The sequence below is a fragment of the Antechinus flavipes genome, chromosome 2, assembly GCF_016432865.1.
Source record: "Antechinus flavipes isolate AdamAnt ecotype Samford, QLD, Australia chromosome 2, AdamAnt_v2, whole genome shotgun sequence".
Lineage (NCBI taxonomy): Eukaryota > Metazoa > Chordata > Mammalia > Dasyuromorphia > Dasyuridae > Antechinus > Antechinus flavipes.
Window position 1 is genome coordinate 257,977,511 of NC_067399.1, and position 19,846 is coordinate 257,997,356.

The following is a 19,846-nucleotide window of genomic DNA, read 5'->3' on the forward strand; positions in this document are numbered from 1 at the left end:
TTAATCACTCTCATGGTGATGAAAATGTCAAACCCCACAACAGGAGAGACTCACAATGGCAACCTTCAACCAAAGACAGCATTTTTGCATCTTTCTTTTCTAGGAAAACTGAGGCTGGAGAGAAGAAGCCTAAGTGATAAGCAGTGGAATCAACATTTGAATACAGGTCCTTTAGCGTCAAATCCAATTCATTTTCTACAATAGTTGATTTTAGTTGATCTGACCTCCCTTCAAAGCCTGGGAAAGCATGAACTCTTTTAAGGCTGTAGGGCACTTAGAACCAGGTATCCCTAGATTTATAAAAGAGTCATTGCTGAAAAGCTGAATATAAGGTAAAATTTCATATATTATTTCCCTACTTCCTACAGACTTACAATATATAATCAGAGATTTGTCCCTGCTAGAAAAAGGAAAAAAAAAAAGAAACTCAACAATCTGAATTAAAAAGATGATTTTGTTTGGATTAAGTTAAAAAGAAGCCCAGCTCCTTGGAAGCAAAATATCTTTTTTCTGTTTGCCTAGACAGGGTAGAACTAGGAAGGAGACAAGAAGTTATTAAGCTTCTACAATGTATCAGGGATCATACTAAGTGCTAGACAAATATTATTTCATTTGATCCTTACAACACCCTAGGAAGTAGGTGTAATTCCTATTCCCATTTTATAGCTGAGGAAACTGAGGCAGGCAAAGGTTAAATCATTTGTCCAGGCTCTGCTGGGAAGTGTCTGAAGCTGGATTTGAACTGAGATTTTCCTGACTCCAAGCCCAGCACTCTATCCACTGTACCACCTACTTCTTCTACTATCTTTCTCTGAGTTTTTCTAAAAATTTCTGTAACTGTAGCCCTCCAGCTCTGGCTCAGGATCTTCCCCACAGTCTCTCATATTGTTCATACTAGAATAGGATGCACTTCCAACGCTCCCCCATCTCCGCCCCATCAGCCAAAGCCAGGGCTCCTCCCTTCAAATGCCTCATTCTCCTGCTGGGGAGACTTCACCTGGTGAACTCTTTTGGGGGGCTCATAAGGAGAGGAGGGGCAGAGGCTGAGGCTCTCTCTCCTTCTGGGCCAGAGCCCAGCAGTCAGTGAACTCTGGAGGTGGTACCCCAGCCCCGGCTCTACAAAGCAGATCCCCGCTCCCGGAGCCCCCCAAAGCAGAAAACCACCCTTACGCTGCTATGGAGATGTTGGCAGCAGACAGGGGGCTGACTTCAGCGACCTCCTTGGCCTTCTGCAAAGCAAGCTTCTGATTGGCTGCTTCCTCCAATTCTTCCTCATCCTGTTTGGAAAGTCAGAAAGTTACAGAAAGTTATAGTTACAGGCCTCCTTTATTTCACCAAAGTGGAAAGCGGCACCTGAAAAAGTTTTGCTTAAGGTTACACCGCATGCTAAAAGCCGGTCCCTTCAAAGATTTGGGTTTATATTCTAAGAACAAAGAATAACTCATGTGGCGAAGATGCAAACTTAATGGAGGGTCTGCTTGAGGAAAGTTGGTCTGGGATGAATTTCCAAAATCAACCCCATGGGATAAAAATTTCTCAATAAAAAAAGATTAAAAAGGCTAAAGAATCTGGAACTACCAGTTAATCAGTGAACAATTCGTTTAATAAGCCAAGCCTATGTTTCACCATAAAAAAGAGAATGTGGGGCAGTTTCAGGGCTCATTAAAGAGATTTTTTGGCTTATAAGCGATTCTGTTCTTTCCTAGGTAACCGCAGAGAACAATGCGGTGCCTAAATCAAGAAGGCTCCAGTCCAGAAGCCCATTTGTCTGTGATGTGGGACAAGGGGAGAAGCATTGGAAATTTTATGTAATCATTTGAAAAAGTCAGTGCTGCCTCACAATCTAATTTAGGAGATTTGGAACGAATCCAGAATTCCAGTTTAATTAACCTAATGAAAGCAATTAAAACTATTTCTATGCTCCACACATTATTACAGCTGGGACTCGGAGGGGGAGGAGGGGCAAAGAAATTTCTAGCTTGTGACACCTGTGGAACAAAATTTTAAAGCTTCCTTCCTCCTCCCATCTTTCTTCCTCTCAACTTGCAAATAGCCACAATTAGTACTTAAATTACAGTAGATTACAGTTCATTTTGTCTCCAGAATTGGGGGATTTGGAAATACTCCAGAGTCAACCACCCAGCACTCAGTGCATCTATTCCTCCTCCCATATGGGCATACCATGCGGGACAATACATTGATTCTGACCAATAGCGGCCAAAAGCTCTCCTGCAGCCTCAGGGAAAGGCAAAGAGAAGGGAAGGGAAAAGGAATAAACCTTTATTAAACACTTACTATGTGCCTGGCACTTATAGCTTTTCATTGGATTCTCATAACAACCCTTGGAGGTAGGTACTACTCTCATTTTATAGGTTCTCTTGACTGGGAAGCTACATGTTCTAACCACTTTCCCACCCGGCTGCCTCGGAACAGTAGCCTCCCTGTGAGGAGTGTACACATCACTCCCTCCCGATGAATATGCAGGGCAGCGCATTGATTCTGCAGGAGGCACTATTCCGGGGTATGGTGGAAAGTCGTCTGATCTCTGACTCATGGCACCTGAGTATGAACCTTAATTCTGCTACGAGGCGGCCACGTTACTTTGGACAAGTCAGTTTCTTCATCTGTAAAGAGAGCACCCTGCATTAGATGTTGTGCCCCAAGTCGGGCTCTAACACTATAAATTTAGGATCTTGGAGCCAAGATCTATGAGACAGCCAGAGCAAGGCTAGTCTCACCATGGTGAGATGAGGGGTGTCAAATATTCCCCTCATTCTCTGAGCTCCTCACCCCCTTTCTATGTCCACTCACTTTGCCAAATACAATGTTTCTTACTTTCGAGCTACATTTCCAGCATTCTCACTGTTTGTAGACTCCTGACTATATTTGTCCCTTCTGGCTAGAGTTCCAGCTTTCTAGGTGGTTTGAATTTTTTTTTTTGCTATATTTGTCACTCTCTAGATGTCTTGGCAGCAGCCTAATCATCCATTCTCCCTGGGGATCTGGGGACCTGGCCAGTGGATGAAGGCAGACTACTGAGGCAGGCAAAAGGGGTTGCTAAGGGGAAAAAAATAGAACTTTTCAGCTCCTGCCTAGTGGAAAAGGTCCCAGTTCTTGAAGACATATGAATTCCTCCATGACATTTCCAAAAGTCATTTCAAATACCGTAGAATCAGCTTCCCTGGTATTTATCTAATTTGGGTATTCATTGCCCAGAAAGCTTTGTGATGATCTTTGGTTTTCTATAAGAATAAAAATAATACTAATAATAGCTCACATATATAAAATACTTCAAGATTTGCAAAATGCCTTATGTATATTATATTATGAGTCTTATAAGAAGACTCAGAGGAATTAAATGACTTTTCCAGTGTCATATGGCAATTAAGTACCTAAGATAAATTGGTTGTCCAAATGTCAAATCCCAAAACTCTATCTACTATATCAGGGCTTCTTAACCTAGAATTCAGAGTGCTTAGATTTCAAGGACTCCATGAATATGAATAGGGAAAAATGTCATCTTTATTTTCACTAACCTCTAACTGAAATTAGCATTTCCCTCATTTAAAAACACAAAACAAGAAGGGATCTGTAGATTTCATCATACACCTTGACACACACTGCTTCTCTGCCTCAGCAACAAAGCTGCATTGCTTCCTACCAAGCATCCTTGCAGATGTAATAGTGTAACAATTAGGCCTTCGGCAGTCATCCATACTGTTCCTGCCTGAGAGGATAAGTAGGACCCCGACTGGCTGGTGCCTGAAATGGGCCCTACTAGACTGTTCACATACTGTTAAAAGCAATGGCAAGGGCTCACTGTGTTCAGGGGCTCTGTTCTAACCAGAGACCAACCTTCCCTCCTTAGCATTTCTCCAAAGAGCTCAAATGTAGATCCAGCAAAGAAGTAACCTAAGTCTATCTAGAACAAATGATTCATGAGTGGGCTTTCGTGGAGGGGAGAGAGGGGAGAAGGACTGAGATGCTGGCTAGCCCAGTGCGTGGGGCCTGACCTCGGAAGATGAGGCCCCAGACAGGTTCTGGAAGAGACAGGGAAAATACTTTGCTATTTTAAGAAAAAGCATCCGCTGCTGAGTGAAATGAGCAGAACCAGGAGATCATTATATACCTCAACAACGATACTGTATGAGGATGTATTCTGATGGAAGTGGATCTCTTCGATAAAGAGAGCCTTAATTGATCAAAGATGGACAAAAGCAGCTATACCCAGAGAAAGAACACTGGGAAATGAATATAAACTGCTTGCAGTTTTGTTTTTCTTCCCGGGTTATTTATACCTTCTGAATTCAATTCTCCCTGTGCAACAAGAAAACTGTTCGGTTCTGCACACATATATTGTATCTAGGATATACTGCAACCCATTCAACATGTAAAGGACTCTTGCCATCTCGGGGAAGGGGTGGAGGGAGGGAGGGGAAAAATCAGAACAGAAGTGAATGCAAGGGATAATGCTGTAAAAAATTACCCTGGCATGCGTTCTATCAATAAAAGGTTATTAATATTAAAAAGAAAAAAGAAAAAAAGAAAAAGCATCCGCTTTTGGGTTACCATTCTAAGACACTTCTAGAGTTGGAGTGGGGTACAGTGGCTCACACTTTGGGCAAATGTCACAGAAAGTAACTCAAAGTTTTTTCTGCTACGGTCAGGTTCTTCAGAAGAGAAATGTTTCAGGTTCAACCCTCTGACCAAAAATAATTTTTTAAGGAAAGAAAAAGAAAAAAAGGAAGAAAAAGAAACAACGTCCTCAGCCCAGACCACAGGTCAATGGCCTTGATTCACACACACACACACACACACACACACACACTCTCATGTATTACATACTAAAGATACTAGAGCTACCTTTTGCATACTTTTTGCAACCAGCACAATCCTATAGAGAAAGCTGAGGAAACAAGGATTCAGAAGGATGATCTCCAAACCTCAATACAATATCTTTTTCCAGCCCTGTTTCTAATTGGTAGTCAAGACCACTCACAGGATGGACAGCCCCAGCTTATCCCCTAAGGCCTGATACAGGTCAGAGAGGCTTTTGTTTCCAGTCACATCCCCTGGTCAGAGGGCTGAGAAACCCTCTCCAACTGCTCCCTACTTCTAGCCCCTGCCAGCTTTAAGACCTCCTCCCAGCTTACCTTGGTCAGTTCCTGGGCATTGGCAAGATTGTCCACAGCAATAGCCAGGAAGACATTCAGAAGGGTGTCTGGTCAAGCACCAGTTAAGGAAGGAACATCCAAATAAAGTCTCCCCCCTGTTTTCTATCTCCTGTTGTGGGCCCTAAAAATACATTCTGTGATTATGAGAACCCTCATACCACCAACCTTTGCTTTCCACGCCTTATTCTCCTGAACGGAGCTCCATCAGAAACTCCCCCACAGATCCCTTTGTATCAAAGTAAGTACGATTTCTACAAAGTAAGTGGTCTCCCTCCCCTGGCACTGCTTCTTCCAGAAAGGACAAAAGCCAGTCAGGGGTCACTCTGCTCTTCCCCATGGCAGGAGGAACTCAGTCAGCTATCAAATAATAACAATGAAAATAACCCCATTTATATAGCACATTAAGGTTTATGAAGTCTCCCAGTTCTCATTTCCATGGCAACAAGGAAGAGGTTCTGAGACTGATAGAGGGGTCAGTGCCACGGTGTAAGCCATTGTCTGGCATGTGTACATGGCTGTCTATGCTAGGTTGGCATGTGCTTGTATAAGGACTGGGCGGGTCCAAATGTAAATGTGTATTTCATGGTACAACTGTCATCAGCACGTAATCATTTCTGAACATGGAGGTGTATCGGTATGACGGGTGTGACTGTATGAAGCTGTAAGTTTGCAGGCATGAGACTGTGCGTTGTGACTGTGTGAAACTAAGTTTGAAGGTGTGAGATTGTGCGTTGTGACTGTGTGAAACTAAGTTTGCAGGCGTGAGACTGTGCGTTGTGACTGTGCGTTGTGACTGAGAAATTAAGTTTGAAGGCGTGAGACTGTGCGTTGTGACTGTGAAACTAAGTTTGCAGGCGTGAGACTGTGCTTTGTGACTGTGAAACTAAGTTTGAAGGAGTGAGACTGTGCGTTGTGACTGTGAAACTAAGTTTGAAGGAGTGAGACTGTGCGTTGTGACTGTGTGAAACTAAGTTTGCAGGCGTGAGACTGTGCGTTGTGACCGTGTGAAGCTGTAAGTTTGAAGGAGTGAGACTGTGCGTTGTGACTGTGTGAAACTAAGTTTGAAGGCATGAGACTGTGCGTTGTGACTGTGTGAAACTAAGTTTGCAGGCGTGAGACTGTGCGTTGTGACTGAGAAATTAAGTTTGAAGGCGTGAGACTGTGCGTTGTGACTGTGAAACTAAGTTTGCAGGCGTGAGACTGTGCGTTGTGACTGTGAAACTAAGTTTGAAGGCGTGAGACTGTGCGTTGTGACTGTGAAACTAAGTTTGAAGGCGTGAGACTGTGCGTTGTGACTGTGTGAAACTAAGTTTGCAGGCGTGAGACTGTGCGTTGTGACCGTGTGAAGCTGTAAGTTTGAAGGAGTGAGACTGTGCGTTGTGACTGTGTGAAACTAAGTTTGAAGGCATGAGACTGTGCGTTGTGACTGTGTGAAACTAAGTTTGCAGGCGTGAGACTGTGCGTTGTGACTGAGAAATTAAGTTTGAAGGCGTGAGACTGTGCGTTGTGACTGTGTGAAACTAAGTTTGCAGGCGTGAGACTGTGCGTTGTGACTGTGAAACTAAGTTTGAAGGCGTGAGACTGTGCGTTGTGACCGTGTGAAGCTGTAAATTTGCAGGCGTGAGACTGTGCGTTGTGACCGTGTGAAGCTGTAAGTTTGCAGGCGTGAGACTGTGCGTTGTGACCGTGTGAAGCTGTAAGTTTGCAGGCGTGAGACTGTGCGTTGTGACCGTGTGAAGCTGTAAGTTTGCAGGCGTGAGACTGTGCGTTGTGACCGTGTGAAGCTGTAAGTTTGCAGGCGTGAGACTGTGCGTTGTGACCGTGTGAAGCTGTAAGTTTGCAGGCGTGAGACTGTGCGTTGTGATCGTGTGAAGCTGTAAGTTTGCAGGCGTGAGACTGTGCGTTGTGACCGTGTGAAGCTGTAAGTTTGCAGGCGTGAGACTGCGTTGTGACTGTGAAATTATGAGTATGCATGTGTGCACTGTGTCTATGTGTAGCTATGGGTATGCACATGTGAGACTATGATTCTGTCTAGATGAATACGCACATGTTTTTAACCATGGGTCTGCATGTTTATGCCTGTATGTAGCTATAGTTGTGTGAGGATATACATGTGTGACTGTGAGTCTGTCTGTGGCTGACTGTACACATGTGTGTAATTATGGGTATGCAAATCTAAATGGAGCTACAGGTGTGCAGGTATGTATGTGTGTGAATGTAGCTCTGCCTCGGGCTGAACTGGGCATGGGTGTGACTCTGTATATGGAACTCGGCCTGTTTCATACATGCACACACGTCTGTATGCACACACGTGTGTGAGTGTTTGTGTGTATGTGCACTATATGCCTCTCTGTAAAAAGACAGAAACAGAGACATCCCTGTTGTGATGACAAATGTGAGAAGCAGGTCAGCTCTCAGTCCCACAGCACTTTTCTGACTCTCTTCCCAGTCAGATTCTGCACTCTGGTGGTCTTCCTTGCTGGGCAGACCATCCCTCTGTTGTTCCGTGGCCTTCTTGTTGCAGGCCTAGGAAGCCTACCCTATTTAAGCCATGATGTCACTGATCCCCCTTAACATTGGTAGCCCTTCCACACTCAGGGGGCAACAGCAGGGGCTTCAGAGCTAGAAAGGTCGGCAGGGATTCTCTAATCCAACGCTCCCATTTTATAAGTTAAGAAGCGACTTACCTCAGATCAGACAGTGTTTCAACGGCTGAGCTAGGACTCTAATCCACGATTGTGACCCCCCATCTTGGGCAATGCAGACAAGCTCCCAAAACCTTGCACTGCCCTGATTGAGCCTCTCAGCATTCGTTCTTTCTCTCAGGGCCTGCTCTCCCAGAAGGTGAGCAGTTCCCTCAGAATTTGCTTAGCCTCTGTCTCCCATGGTCTCTGGAGTCTGGCATAAAGACAGGGTTCTTCTGTGTTGGGGGACAGCAGGGGAAGCACGGATTTGGCTAATAGGCTGGACCCACGGGCGTTTGGGGGCTTCTGGGACTCACGCAGTTGGAGCCAGAGGGCTCCCTCAGACGCCAAAGGATCCCTAAACTATCCCCTCCTGGAGCTGGGATGGTCAGGGAGCGGGTCAGGCTGAGGCACCCACTCCCGCAGTGCAGGAGCAGGAGCGGGAAAGGCTTAAAGATCCTCTGCTCTAACCCTTTCACTTTAGCCAAAACCCAGACCCAGAAAGCGGAAGCACCTTGCTACAGGCAACATCAAGTGAAAAACGCCGGTTCAAACCCAGGACCTCTGGCTTCAGTGCCAAAGACCTCTTTCCACAAAGGATACAGTTTCCGAACAGTGTCAGGATGATAAAGTAGAAAGAGGAGAACATTCCTTTGCTGACTCCCCCTTGGGATTCTATCCCGTGATACATGACCACGTTCCAGTCTTCTCCAGTAAGGATCTGCAGAGTAAAGTGCAGAGAGACGAGAGTTTGTGCGTCCGCAGGGAGAGTTCACAGGCTGGGGCCAAGCGGCATCCTGGAGTCACTAATCATTTCCAACAACCAAACTCCCAACATGCGAGCAAGGTGCCCACGCCCAACCAGGCACACAAGGCGCAAAAGATGCACATTTTCCTGCACACCTTCCCCCCCCCCCCCCCCGCCCAATCAGAGCCCAGAATATGTCTTCCAAGGTTTCTGAATCAGTCTGGAATCTGAAATGGGAAAGAACCAAAATGGCTGTTCCAGCTGGGAAGACCATGGCCCAAACCTTCCCAGCTCAGAGCCTTAAGAGAAAAAACCCACAGTCCAACTTTCTGTCTTATTTCTCTGAAAGGTGTTTTGTAGCTTGAGGATTTGAGTGTGTCTAGGTAGACTGACTATTGGATACTTTATTCATCTTGTTTTGAATGGGATTTTTTTTTCTATTTTCTCCTTCTGAATTCTTTTATTGCTAGAGTAGGGGTCTTACTATTTGATCCCCAGACTCCCAAAGTTTTTGTGGATAACTTCAGAGGGTCCATGAATTTGGGTAGAAAATTATTTCTTCATCCTTATTTTCGATAACCTCTAATTGAAATTTTCTTCAGTCCTAAATGTAGGCAATAGACGTTATCCTGGGAAGGGGTGCACAGATGGACTGCCAAAGGGACTATAACTAAGAACTCTTGGTATCGACCTTAAATGATTGCACTTTACTCAAGCTATTATCTCAATCACTTTTTTTTCTGCTGGTGCTCTAGGATTTTTAGAGTAAACCATCATGTCATCAAAGTGTAGGGATGATTTTTGTCTCCCCTTTGTCAGTCCATTCCTCATTTCAGAGACCCCAATCTGGGCCCTGTAACTTGGAACAGTGGGGAAAAAGGTGGGGGCCTTCTAGGTCAGAGGAGATTTAATCCCGTTCAAAAGAAGCTAGGAAGGAGGTGCTATCGGCACCAAATTGTGCTCAGAGGGCATTGCTGGGTCAGGGAGAAGGGAGGGAGGACAGAGATCTGCACAGAACATGCCTGTGGGTGCCCTGGATGCCTCATTCTGAGGCCTTGGGGGAGGGGAGGGGAGGATGTTACAATATAATTCCAGGACCCCAGGCTCATCAAGAAGCTCATAGAGGGGAAATAATTGTCCAGCAAGTCCTTTCTTAGCCAGAAGCACTCGGTGTATTTTAAAGGCCTTAAAAGCATCCTTTTCTCTAACTTTGAGAGCCTGTAAATCAGAGCTTTTGCCGTAAGGGGATTGGGGTGGTAATAAGAGGGAAGGCTTTCCTACTAGAAAGGGGCCTGGAGACCATCCAAAGGGGAAGGTTTTAGCAAAGGGCCTTACTGCCAAGCTAGACCCCTGAACGGCTAAAACATTCCTGCTCTAAGGTAGTTTTCAGTTCCAAGACCTGAGAATCTCAGAAAGAGGTAAAAGTTAGAGAGTCACTCTTGCAATCAGGAAGCCCTGAACTCAAAAACCTGCCTTTGACATATACTGACTGCAACACTGGAGAAGTCCCTTAACATCTCGGTACCCCCAAAGAAACTAGAGAAGGCTTTCAGTCGCAGAGAAGAGAACAATCAACATTGGCAGAAGGAGCTTCTTCGCCTGACCATCGTAAATGGATGCAATCCCATATGTTTTGCTTTGTTATGTTTTAAAAGAGCCTCAGAAATTTTATCTGGATCAGACCCAAGTTTCCTCTTGGTCTAACACTGAGCCTCAGGCAGAGGCACTGATGGACAAGTCGAGAAGAGAGAGAGTTTTAGCCTTCAGAGGTTATGGACAGTATGACATATTATCCACTTTCTCCTGAGTTTGTAATTGCTTATCTCCTGCCAGTTTATCATCACCTCCTCTGAGGACCCTGACCTCACTCTGTCTGCCTGCACTCGGAATATCAGGGTCAGGACTGCAATCTGGCACTGTGGCTCTTGCCCCCTTTCCCTTTCTGACCTTTCATACAACTGGAGCAACTCTCTACCTTCTACTCACTACCTTTTCTTTATTCCTGCTCTTAGAATGAGGTGCATTCATGTTTAATTCCATATCAGATTGCTTTCTGAGAGGGGGAAGAAGTGAAGAGGAGAAAATTTGGGCACACAATGTTTTGCAAAGGTGAATGTTAAAAAAAAAATCTTTGCATGTATTTAGAAAAATAAAATATTATTAAAAATAAATACATAAATAATGAAGAAGTGCATAACTTGAAATGTTATGCTCTTATCTAAGCCGACATGAAACATTTATTAGCATTCCCTCTGTAGTGTACTATAAACATGGCTTGAGCTCAACAGAAATGCAATTGAGATTGAAGCCATCACAAGACTGGAAATGACTGGCAACTGAAGGTTAATAATAATAATAATAATAATAATTTCAGTCAATTCAAGTTCTTTGTGATCCCATTTGGAATCTTCTTGACAAAGATACTGGAGTGGTTTATTATTTCCTTCTCCAGATCATTTTACGGATGAGGAAACTGAGACAACCAGTGCTGCTAAGTGACATGCCTAGGGTCATACATAGGCTGGCAATGAGCCCGAGTCTTCCTAACTCCAGGCTTAGGACTCTATCCAATGTACCATCTAGCTGAAATTTTTTTTTAAACAAAAAGGCCCAGGATAGAGAAGTGACTTATCCAAAGTCATTCACACAGGTAGTAAGTTGTAGGGCTTTTTCTTATCTGTAAAATGAAAAGGAGAAAGGAGGTTGGATTGGTCAATTTTCCAGAGAAGACAGATTCAGAGAGATGATGTCATTTGTGTAAGTTGCCCCAGGAGCAAAACCAGCACTTGAAGATGGATATTTTGGTTCCAAGGCCAGTGGAAACCCAAAACTTCATTCTCATCATCCCTGCCTTCCACTTTACACTAAAGATCGCAACTCTCTGATATTAACTCCCTTGTGTGCTTGTAAAGTTCAGCATGTCTGAATCTCTAAATTTATTCTGTCTCCCTTCCTCCAGGCTCAGAGGCAGAATAAGACCGCTTCGTTTATTAAGATCAATTTGTGCACTGAAGGGCCTGTCCCAATGCTGCTCCCATCCCCACCTCTGCCCCCTTGTTTATTTTATCCCATCCCTCTCCCAAGTCCCTAGGTGGCTCTTTGCTAAATATACAGTTGACCAGCATACATCAGGCCTCCAGGCAGCTTCTGACAAAAGTTACTGTCCTTTCTACTGGCTGAGCTTAGGGAAGATTCCTTCCAAACTGGGTTGTTGTATGTCCTTTGTTCTCAAAGAGGACCGTGCCATCAGGGAGGTGATGCTGTGACATGCAGGGGAATTGGGTTTAAGTGAGGGAGGGCTGTGCAAGGTCACCTGCCTCACTTTTTCCTCTAGAGCCATCTGGGTCCAGTGGCCACATATGGACCAGGGTGACTGGAGATAGTCCTGGAGGCAATGAGAGACCTTGGCCTTTTTAAGCTAAGATCTTCAACAGAGTTTGTCTGAGGCTGCACCCATTCAGTGATTAAGGCCAGGTAGCCACTGAGGCAAAGAATCTCCTCTTCTACTTAGTCCAAAAAATGGAAGGGAAGCCCTCAGAATGTACTGTGTTTGAAGCACTCCCTAGTGTAGCCCCCATGCAAAGCTGGAAAAGAAGTCCATGGGCTTCTCAGTTTCTCTCCCCAAACAAGGAGCCCTACCAAGAAGATATAGATCCCTGACACCCAAACATGGACTGTCTCATCCTGTATATCTGAAGAAAAGACACCAGAGCACGTTGGGACTGCGGAATCTGCCGTTAGACAGTAAATCTATACTTCTCTAGCTCTCTGGCGACCACGAACTCTTTTAGATAAAGGCTAGCCCAGACTATTGCCTTGAAGTGTGGGATCCCAGCTCCCTAGAGACTGGAGGTCTTTATCAGAACAAACTATACCCAAGTAATTTAGTCTAAGTCGTGTTGGAGGTGGGAGGGGAAGGTATCCCTGGAGACTGGGTACCTGACTAGAATAAACCATACCAGTCTAAAGCAGATGGGCACATTACTGAAAACCTTACCTGGAATACAGTGAGAATTGCAGCCGGAAAAGTGTCAAAGTTGGTGTTTGGGGTCTCGTCTCTAAAATTGAACCTGAGAGGAAAAAGAAGGCATGGGAAGAGGCAGTCCAAGGTGGGATTCCATACGTGCATAAGTAGTCAGTACATGAATCCATACTGTGGCTAAATTTCTACTATATGGGTGAGTCCTCCATACTGGTAATTCTACACTGTCAAGCGCACATTGCTCTGATCCGGCTCTATTCCACCTCTCCAGGAACAACAATTACCCCGGAGCCCTTTGGTTAGGGAGCTCTAAGGCCTGAGGAGAAACACCATCAATACTTATTTGGTCTTTCCCTAGACATCTCATGAGTACTTCTGATGGAGAAGTTGGATTTCTGAAGAAGACTTTGCTAGCATTTAAAATGGAATTAGACAAAATGAAACAGATTTACAGATTACAGAATTTCAGGTTCCAGAGAATGGAAATCTAATCCTAAAATATCCCTAATGTAGCTCCAGAAGCTGGTCCGGATGAGGGAGTCATCACCATAGTCTCTCAGCCAGGCCTTGTACCCCGGCCACCCAATGCATCATCTCAGCATACTCGTTGGCTCCCTCCAGCACCAGGAAGATTAAGAACAGGCCCAGGTTCCAGAGCCTCTTCCAATGAGTTATTATTTACCAGGAAAAAGGTGATGCAAAATGACTTCCCGGAGCAATGGCATTATTTTGCTCATCTCCTCTCTAAGCTGGCCCCTCTCATCACACCATCCTTCCCAGGATGATCCCAGGCCGTCAGCACCAGCCTGTGTCACCCACTTGGATGAATCATGGCCCACAGTCCCCAACACAGACAGGGAGGGAAAGGTCTTGGCGTCCACTTACTGTCCTCCAAAGAGCTGCATCCCCAGCAGGGCGAAAACCACAATGAACAGAAAGAGAAGGAAGAGCAGGCTGATGATGGATTTCATGGAGTTCAGCAGGGAGACCACCAAGTTCCGAAGGGAATTCCAGTACCTAGAATGAACAAGGACCAAGCTGACCTCCACGGCTAGATCCTCAGCCACCGTCCTTCTGCGCCACGTGGGATGAGTACCAAGTGTTGCTTAGATAACCGGGAAGAGGGCACCGACCAGGGCCCTGCCTTATTCTTGTCTCCATTTGGCCTGGATTCCTGGACGTGTCCTTATACTTCTTACTTACAGGTGACGTCTGCCTCAGTCAACAACTCCTACGAGCCCGCGTAGCACCTCAGAAAGCATCTAATCCATGGCTTCCTAACCTGGGTCTGTGAATTTATTTATTTTAATATTGTGACAACTGGGGCAGCTAGACGGCACAGTGGAGAAAGTACTAGCCCTGGAGTCAGGAGAACCCAAATTCAAATCTAGACACTTAACACTTTCTAGTTATGTGATTCTGAATAAGTCACTTAACCCCAATTACCTCGCAAAAACATATACATATATAAAAATATTTTGATAAGCATTTCAGTATAATATTTCTTTTATAATCTTATGTGTTTTATTTTATGCATTTAAAAACATCAGAGAGAAGGGAACTCTGAAGACTTTATCAAATAGCCAAGATGTCCATGAAACTTAAAAACAATGAAGAACTCCTGATTTAGTCTAAGCCCTTCATTTTAAACTGTAGGCAGGGAGGAAGATCCCTAAATATTTTGCATCTGATAAGAAACAGAAACTACCAGGAGCTCCAAGAGTAACACTCAGAGGTATGTGTATCCACATGAGTGTGCACATACACACATACACACATATTTTCTCTCACTTCCTCTCTCTCTCTCTCTGTCTCTCTCTTTATCTTTCTCTCTCTGTCTCTCTCTTTATCTTTCTCTCTCTCTCTCTCTGTCTATCTTTCTCTCTATCTCTCTCTCTCTGTCTCTCTCTTTATCTTTCTCTCTCTGTGTATCTCTCTCTGTCTCTCTCTGTCTCTCTCTTCCTCTGTGTATGTGTGTCTCTTTCTGTCTGTCTCTGTCTCTCTGTCATTTCTGTGTGTGTCTCTCTGTCTCTGTCTCTCTCTGTCCCTGTCTCTTCCTCTGTCTCTGTCTTTATCTCTCTCTCTCTCTCTCTCTCTCTCTCTCTCTCTCTCTCTCTGTTTCTAACACACACACACACACACACACAAGAACTCAAAGCAGCTCAGGGGCTCTGGGATATGTATCTCTGCTAACATGCCATTGTTCTGCTGAATAAGGAGTATTCCATGGGGATTTGGGAGGTGAAGATGGGTTACAGATCTGAGGGTGGTCCCACAGAGTTTCTTGTGCAATTTTATTCAGAGAAGAACAGAAAGAGAAGAGAGATGGAAGAGAGAAAGAGGGGGGAAAAGAGGCATAGAAAAAGGAGAGAGGACTATTTGAATTGGAGTAGCCCTCAATGTGGATGAGAGATGGACCAAAAATACTTCATGAATTAAATCTCTGATGAGAGAACAAAATCTCCATTCCCTGGGAAAGAGGATAATGTCCAAAAGGAGTGATCTGAAAGAATAAGAACCTTATAAGGCAAAGAGTTTTGGTGTCTGAGGACTTGAATACAGGGCCAGTTCTGACTGCTGCATGACTGGAGAAAGTCACTTATCCTCTCAATCTGTTTCTTCATCTATACAATAAGGATAATCATATATAACTTATTTCCCTCACAGGACTGTTGCAAGGGAAAGTATTTTATAAAACTCAAAATGCACTGGGAAGGGTGAGTTATGCTCACAATTATCATTACGCATTCCTCATACTACTACAAGAAGTGAGAGTGGAAATTGGCTTAGGGAGATAGGGAACTTCAAAGAAAGCAATGGGGGAAAAGCTATGCTCAGACAAGATGAGGGATAATCACTCTGATGCTCAGTGTAGGAGTATCCCTAAGCAAAGACCCTGACAGTGGACCAAAAATGAGAGAGAAGCCAAGCAACAGCCACCAGGGGCCATCACCAGAGAACTCCAATAGAACAGGTAGCCAGAAGCCTGTCCCCAGAACATCCTCTCCAGTGCCAAGAGAAAACTGGAGAATGTCCAAGGAAAGGGAGGTTGGGGAGAAAAGGAATTTGAGCCCTGACAGATAGGTTTATGAACTCCTTTGGGAACAACAACCCTGAGAAGGAGGTACTATTATTTGCTCCATTTTACAATTGAGGAAACTGAGGCAGACAGAGATTAAGTTACTTACCCAGAATCACACAGTTAGTAAGTGTTTGAGACCAAATTTGTCTCCAGGTCATACCACCGAGCTACTTTTGCCTTTTGCAAAGATGAGAGTCCTGTTCTGTCTAGTTTAGATGGGATGAGCTCAGTTTTCACAGTGGATTGTGAGTTACTGAGAAATGAGGGGTAAAGAGTAGATAGTGTAGTCTGGGGAATTCTTAGACACTGGGAAAATCCCAGGAGAAAGGTAGTGTATGAAAAGGAAGAGAGTAGATAGAATAAAAGAAGAGATAATAGAGGGAAGGAGAGACTATGGAGGAAGAAGAGGGAGAAAAGAAAAAGGAGAAAAAATGAGGAGAAAAGAGGGAAGGAGAAGCTGAGGAAAGAAGAAGAAAGTGAGAGGGAAAAAGGAGGGAGGGAAGGCAGAGAGGAGCTTGGGTAAGAAGAGAAGATAAACATATGTCTGGGCTGACAGTCACCTGATCAGCATCCTTATCTCCTGGGATGTGTGTGCATGGCCTGGCCTGAGTAATAGATAAACCAAGGATACTTCTCTAGCCACAAAAAAAGAAAATGGCTTTAGCCATGAATGGCACTAAGTCCCAAGCTTATTCTAGATTCCTCTCAGATCTTATGTTTCTTCTCCGTGGCTTTGGGAAAGCTGTCTGCAATAGATAGCACTGGAACCATCAATTGCTCTCATTTCTCATGTATGGGATCAGACATTTGAAAAAACAAAAATGTAAGCCTCCTCAGAGTAATTACCTAAAGTCACACAGCAATAAAGGGCACCCTGCTTCTGGACCCTAGATCATCAATTCTACAGGTCCTAGAATACCCTGAGGCTTTTATCAAATTAAACTGCTGCCTTCAGGGGAATAATTCATATTCTTTACTGATATGTTTTAGATGTGTTCAGGGTTGGTTATTTTGGAAAAATGATTTTTTAAATCAATAACTTATGTTTTTATAACATGTTATAGCTTATCAAGGATCTTCACATCTAGATTCTCACAAAGGGGAGTAAGTGGGAGAAGTATGATTATGCCAGTTTTAAGGATGCTTCAATTATAGGCCTGGAAGGGTGAGGGAATTGCTTCAGAGCTCCCAGGTTAGCAGAATTAGTCCAGAACTTAATTCTCCTAAGTCCAAGGTCAAGGGCTCCTTCAAGATACAATGCTACCTTTTAGTGAAACAGAATGGGAAAGTAAAAGTGAGAAGTGATGATTGCCTCACAAAGCAAGCCTTTCTCTAGGACTCTCTTCATATTCCCAAGGCCCACAAAAGGCAAGAAGGACAACTATTTGGGCCAAAGATATTGAAATACTCATTATTTGCTATGGCCCCCAGCCAAGAGAAGCATTTAATCCACTAAAATCAGCAAGAAAAATGAAGGCAAAAGCTACTTTCTTTTCCTCTAAGAATCTTCTTCAAAAAACCATGTGAATAACAGAAAGCTGATAGTCATGAACACAAAAAACATCAGAGCAAATCACGATAAATGTCAAGCCTTTTCAAGCCTTGCATATAAAGAACAGCTGTCATCTCTCCAGAGACAGACACAGAGTGTGCTCAGGATCAGAACAGGTGTCTCCCCAACTTTGGTCTCAAACCAATGTTGTGCAGGAGCTGTGGAAGAAGGGACCAGTAGTGTCTAGCTCACCAACAGTGTTCATTCTGGTTTCCCAGCTGAGAGGTGGGAAAAGGAAGGGAGATGAGAGAATGGGACCTACTTTCAAACTAGAATCCCAGAATCCTGGAGTTGGAGGAGGCCTGAGAACCCAACATGAGTCTATGTTAAGATACTCCTGATAGTATAGTCAACAAACGGTCATCTCAGCCTTTCTCTGAATATTTCCAGTAGGGTCAGACCCATCACTCCCAAGGCAACCATGATATGCTTTCATCTTTAATTATCCCTCATACTACCACAGGCACAGATAGGGGTTAGAAAATCTTAGGATTCCAGAGAATTCCACCCCAAACCCCAGAATTTCTAATGAGAATAGATCCCAAAGTAATCTAAAACTCCTCCTAGTAATTGTTGCTTTACCAGAGAAACAAAGAGAATTTATTACAGTAATTAGAGTTTCATATCCTGTAGTTAAAAGGGCTTCACACCAGAGGTTTGGATAAAATATTATGGGCTGTTGAGCTTTACACTAGCAATCTGAAAAGCCCCATAGCTAACAGGATTTCACACCAGAGCCTCAGGCAGCCCCATTTGCTATAGACTAGGAACAGTCCTTAACTGGCTTTCACAACAGAGTGGGAAGTCTCATAGCTATCAGGATTTCACACCACAAGCAGACAGTTCCATAGTTAAAAAGACTTCACATCACAAAATGTACATCCCAGTGACTAATAGGGTTTTATACCACAGATTTGAGCAAGCCCGTGTGCTTCAGAACTTTATGCTAGAGAACTGTATGGCCCTATTCTAAAAAGTCTTCCCACCACAACGAGAGATTCTTGTGATTATTAATAGGGTCTCACACCAGACACTTGGACAGCAAGCTTGTTCAAGGGCTCAAAGCAAAGCAAGCAGGCTGATAATTAATTTTTGAGAGGGATCTTAGTAATGGCAATGAAAAAATCTAATTTCAACTCCTACACAGAATGAGAGAGCAGACCAACTTCTAGATTAAAAAAAAATTTCAGAATCTTGGGGAGGAGGAGTGGGATGAGTGGGAGAGGAATTCTCTAGAACAGACAGAGATCAAAGGGTCAAGAAAAAAACTAGACCTACTTTGTGACTTTGAAAATCCTCAGCAGCCGGAGGGCCCTCAGCACACTGATACCAAATGAAGTCCCCGGCTTGATCGCTGCCCAGATGACTTCAAAAATGCTTCCAACGATGACCTGTAAGGACACATGTTATCACTTAGAGTAGGAAGATGTTCCCCAAAATGACCTGCAAGGATATACCCCCTCCATAAGATGGGGAATGGAATGTGGGAGCTGCTTCCTTCCCCCACCTAGTTACTTTGATGGGTAGGGAAAGGAAGAGAAGAACAATGGCCCAGGACATGATTTTGGCTGAGAGGATGGAGCTACTGCCCACAAGCCTAGCCAGGCCCCCCTTCAGAATCAGATCATCCAGAACCCTGATCCCGGGCTTTCCTACCCTAACACAGTACAGAGGGCTGACAGCACCCTCTACACATGAAGCGTCAGTATCGTGCTCATACCTATGCAGCTTACTGTGATCACCAAGAAAAGCCTTCCCCCTCCTTCACCCCACATTCACATCCCTGGGATGGTCTCCACTTCACTCCAATACCTTACGCTTCTCAGCACAGTCTCTATTGTCATTAGCGTGATTGTGATTATTATTACTATTTTGCTCCTCCTAGATCAGAAGTATATTATATCTCCTGGAGGGATGTATGTGAGAAATGGAGAGTCTGAAGAGACTCATCACACCTGCCGATCCATTCACAGGATCTAGATAAAGAGCTGGAAGGTGCCTTAAAAGCCATTAACTCCTACTTCCTCATTTTACATGAAGAAGTGGAGACCCCGAAAACTTAAGCAACTTGTCTAGGATTATACAGCTAGTAAGTTTCTAAGGCAGATTTGAACCGGGGACTTCCTGACTCCAAGTCCAGTGTCCTCTCCACTACACAATGCTGAGATGGATAAACAGACAGAATAACCAAACTTCACATTTACAAGGTTTTTGAATTTACAAAGTCCTTTCCTGACACCAGGCCTGTCAGGTAGGTAACATTGTACCTATTTTAGAGATGGGAAGATGGAGGCTGAGTGAAGGGAAGCATTTTGCTCAAGGTTAGATAGCTAACAAGTGGCAAAGCAGTCTCCTGACTCCAGCTTCAGAATTCTTTCTAGCCAATCGTAGTATCTAGAGAGTGACCACAGAGTCCTGTGCAGGAAGCAAAACGTCTTATGGGCACAGAGCTGAAAATTGTGATCGTCAGAGAAGGCTATGGGAGGTGACCAGCTGCCTTTGTTGATGATATTAAGGATTAAGACTTGCTTTCCTCCCCTCCCTCCCCCAATTCCATCTTAAGCTCTTTGAATTTGGCATTCCTAGCTGTGGACAGAGTGATTCTCCTGAGGGATGGGAATAAT

General features: G+C 44.2%; 1 protein-coding gene across 1 annotated transcript in view; it reads right to left on the minus strand.

Annotated features, from left to right (window-relative positions):
• CACNA1B (calcium voltage-gated channel subunit alpha1 B) overlaps positions 1–19,846 on the minus strand; it is a 252,680-nt gene that overhangs the window by 129,019 nt on the left and 103,815 nt on the right. The window contains exons 13-18 of the mRNA XM_051976837.1: positions 18,501–18,613; positions 13,474–13,605; positions 12,604–12,676; positions 8,462–8,579; positions 5,154–5,221; positions 1,171–1,277 (exon numbers count right to left, since the gene is read on the minus strand). Coding sequence (XP_051832797.1) covers positions 1,171–1,277; positions 5,154–5,221; positions 8,462–8,579; positions 12,604–12,676; positions 13,474–13,605; positions 18,501–18,613 — 611 coding nt within the window. The remainder of the gene's footprint in view (positions 1–1,170; positions 1,278–5,153; positions 5,222–8,461; positions 8,580–12,603; positions 12,677–13,473; positions 13,606–18,500; positions 18,614–19,846) is intronic.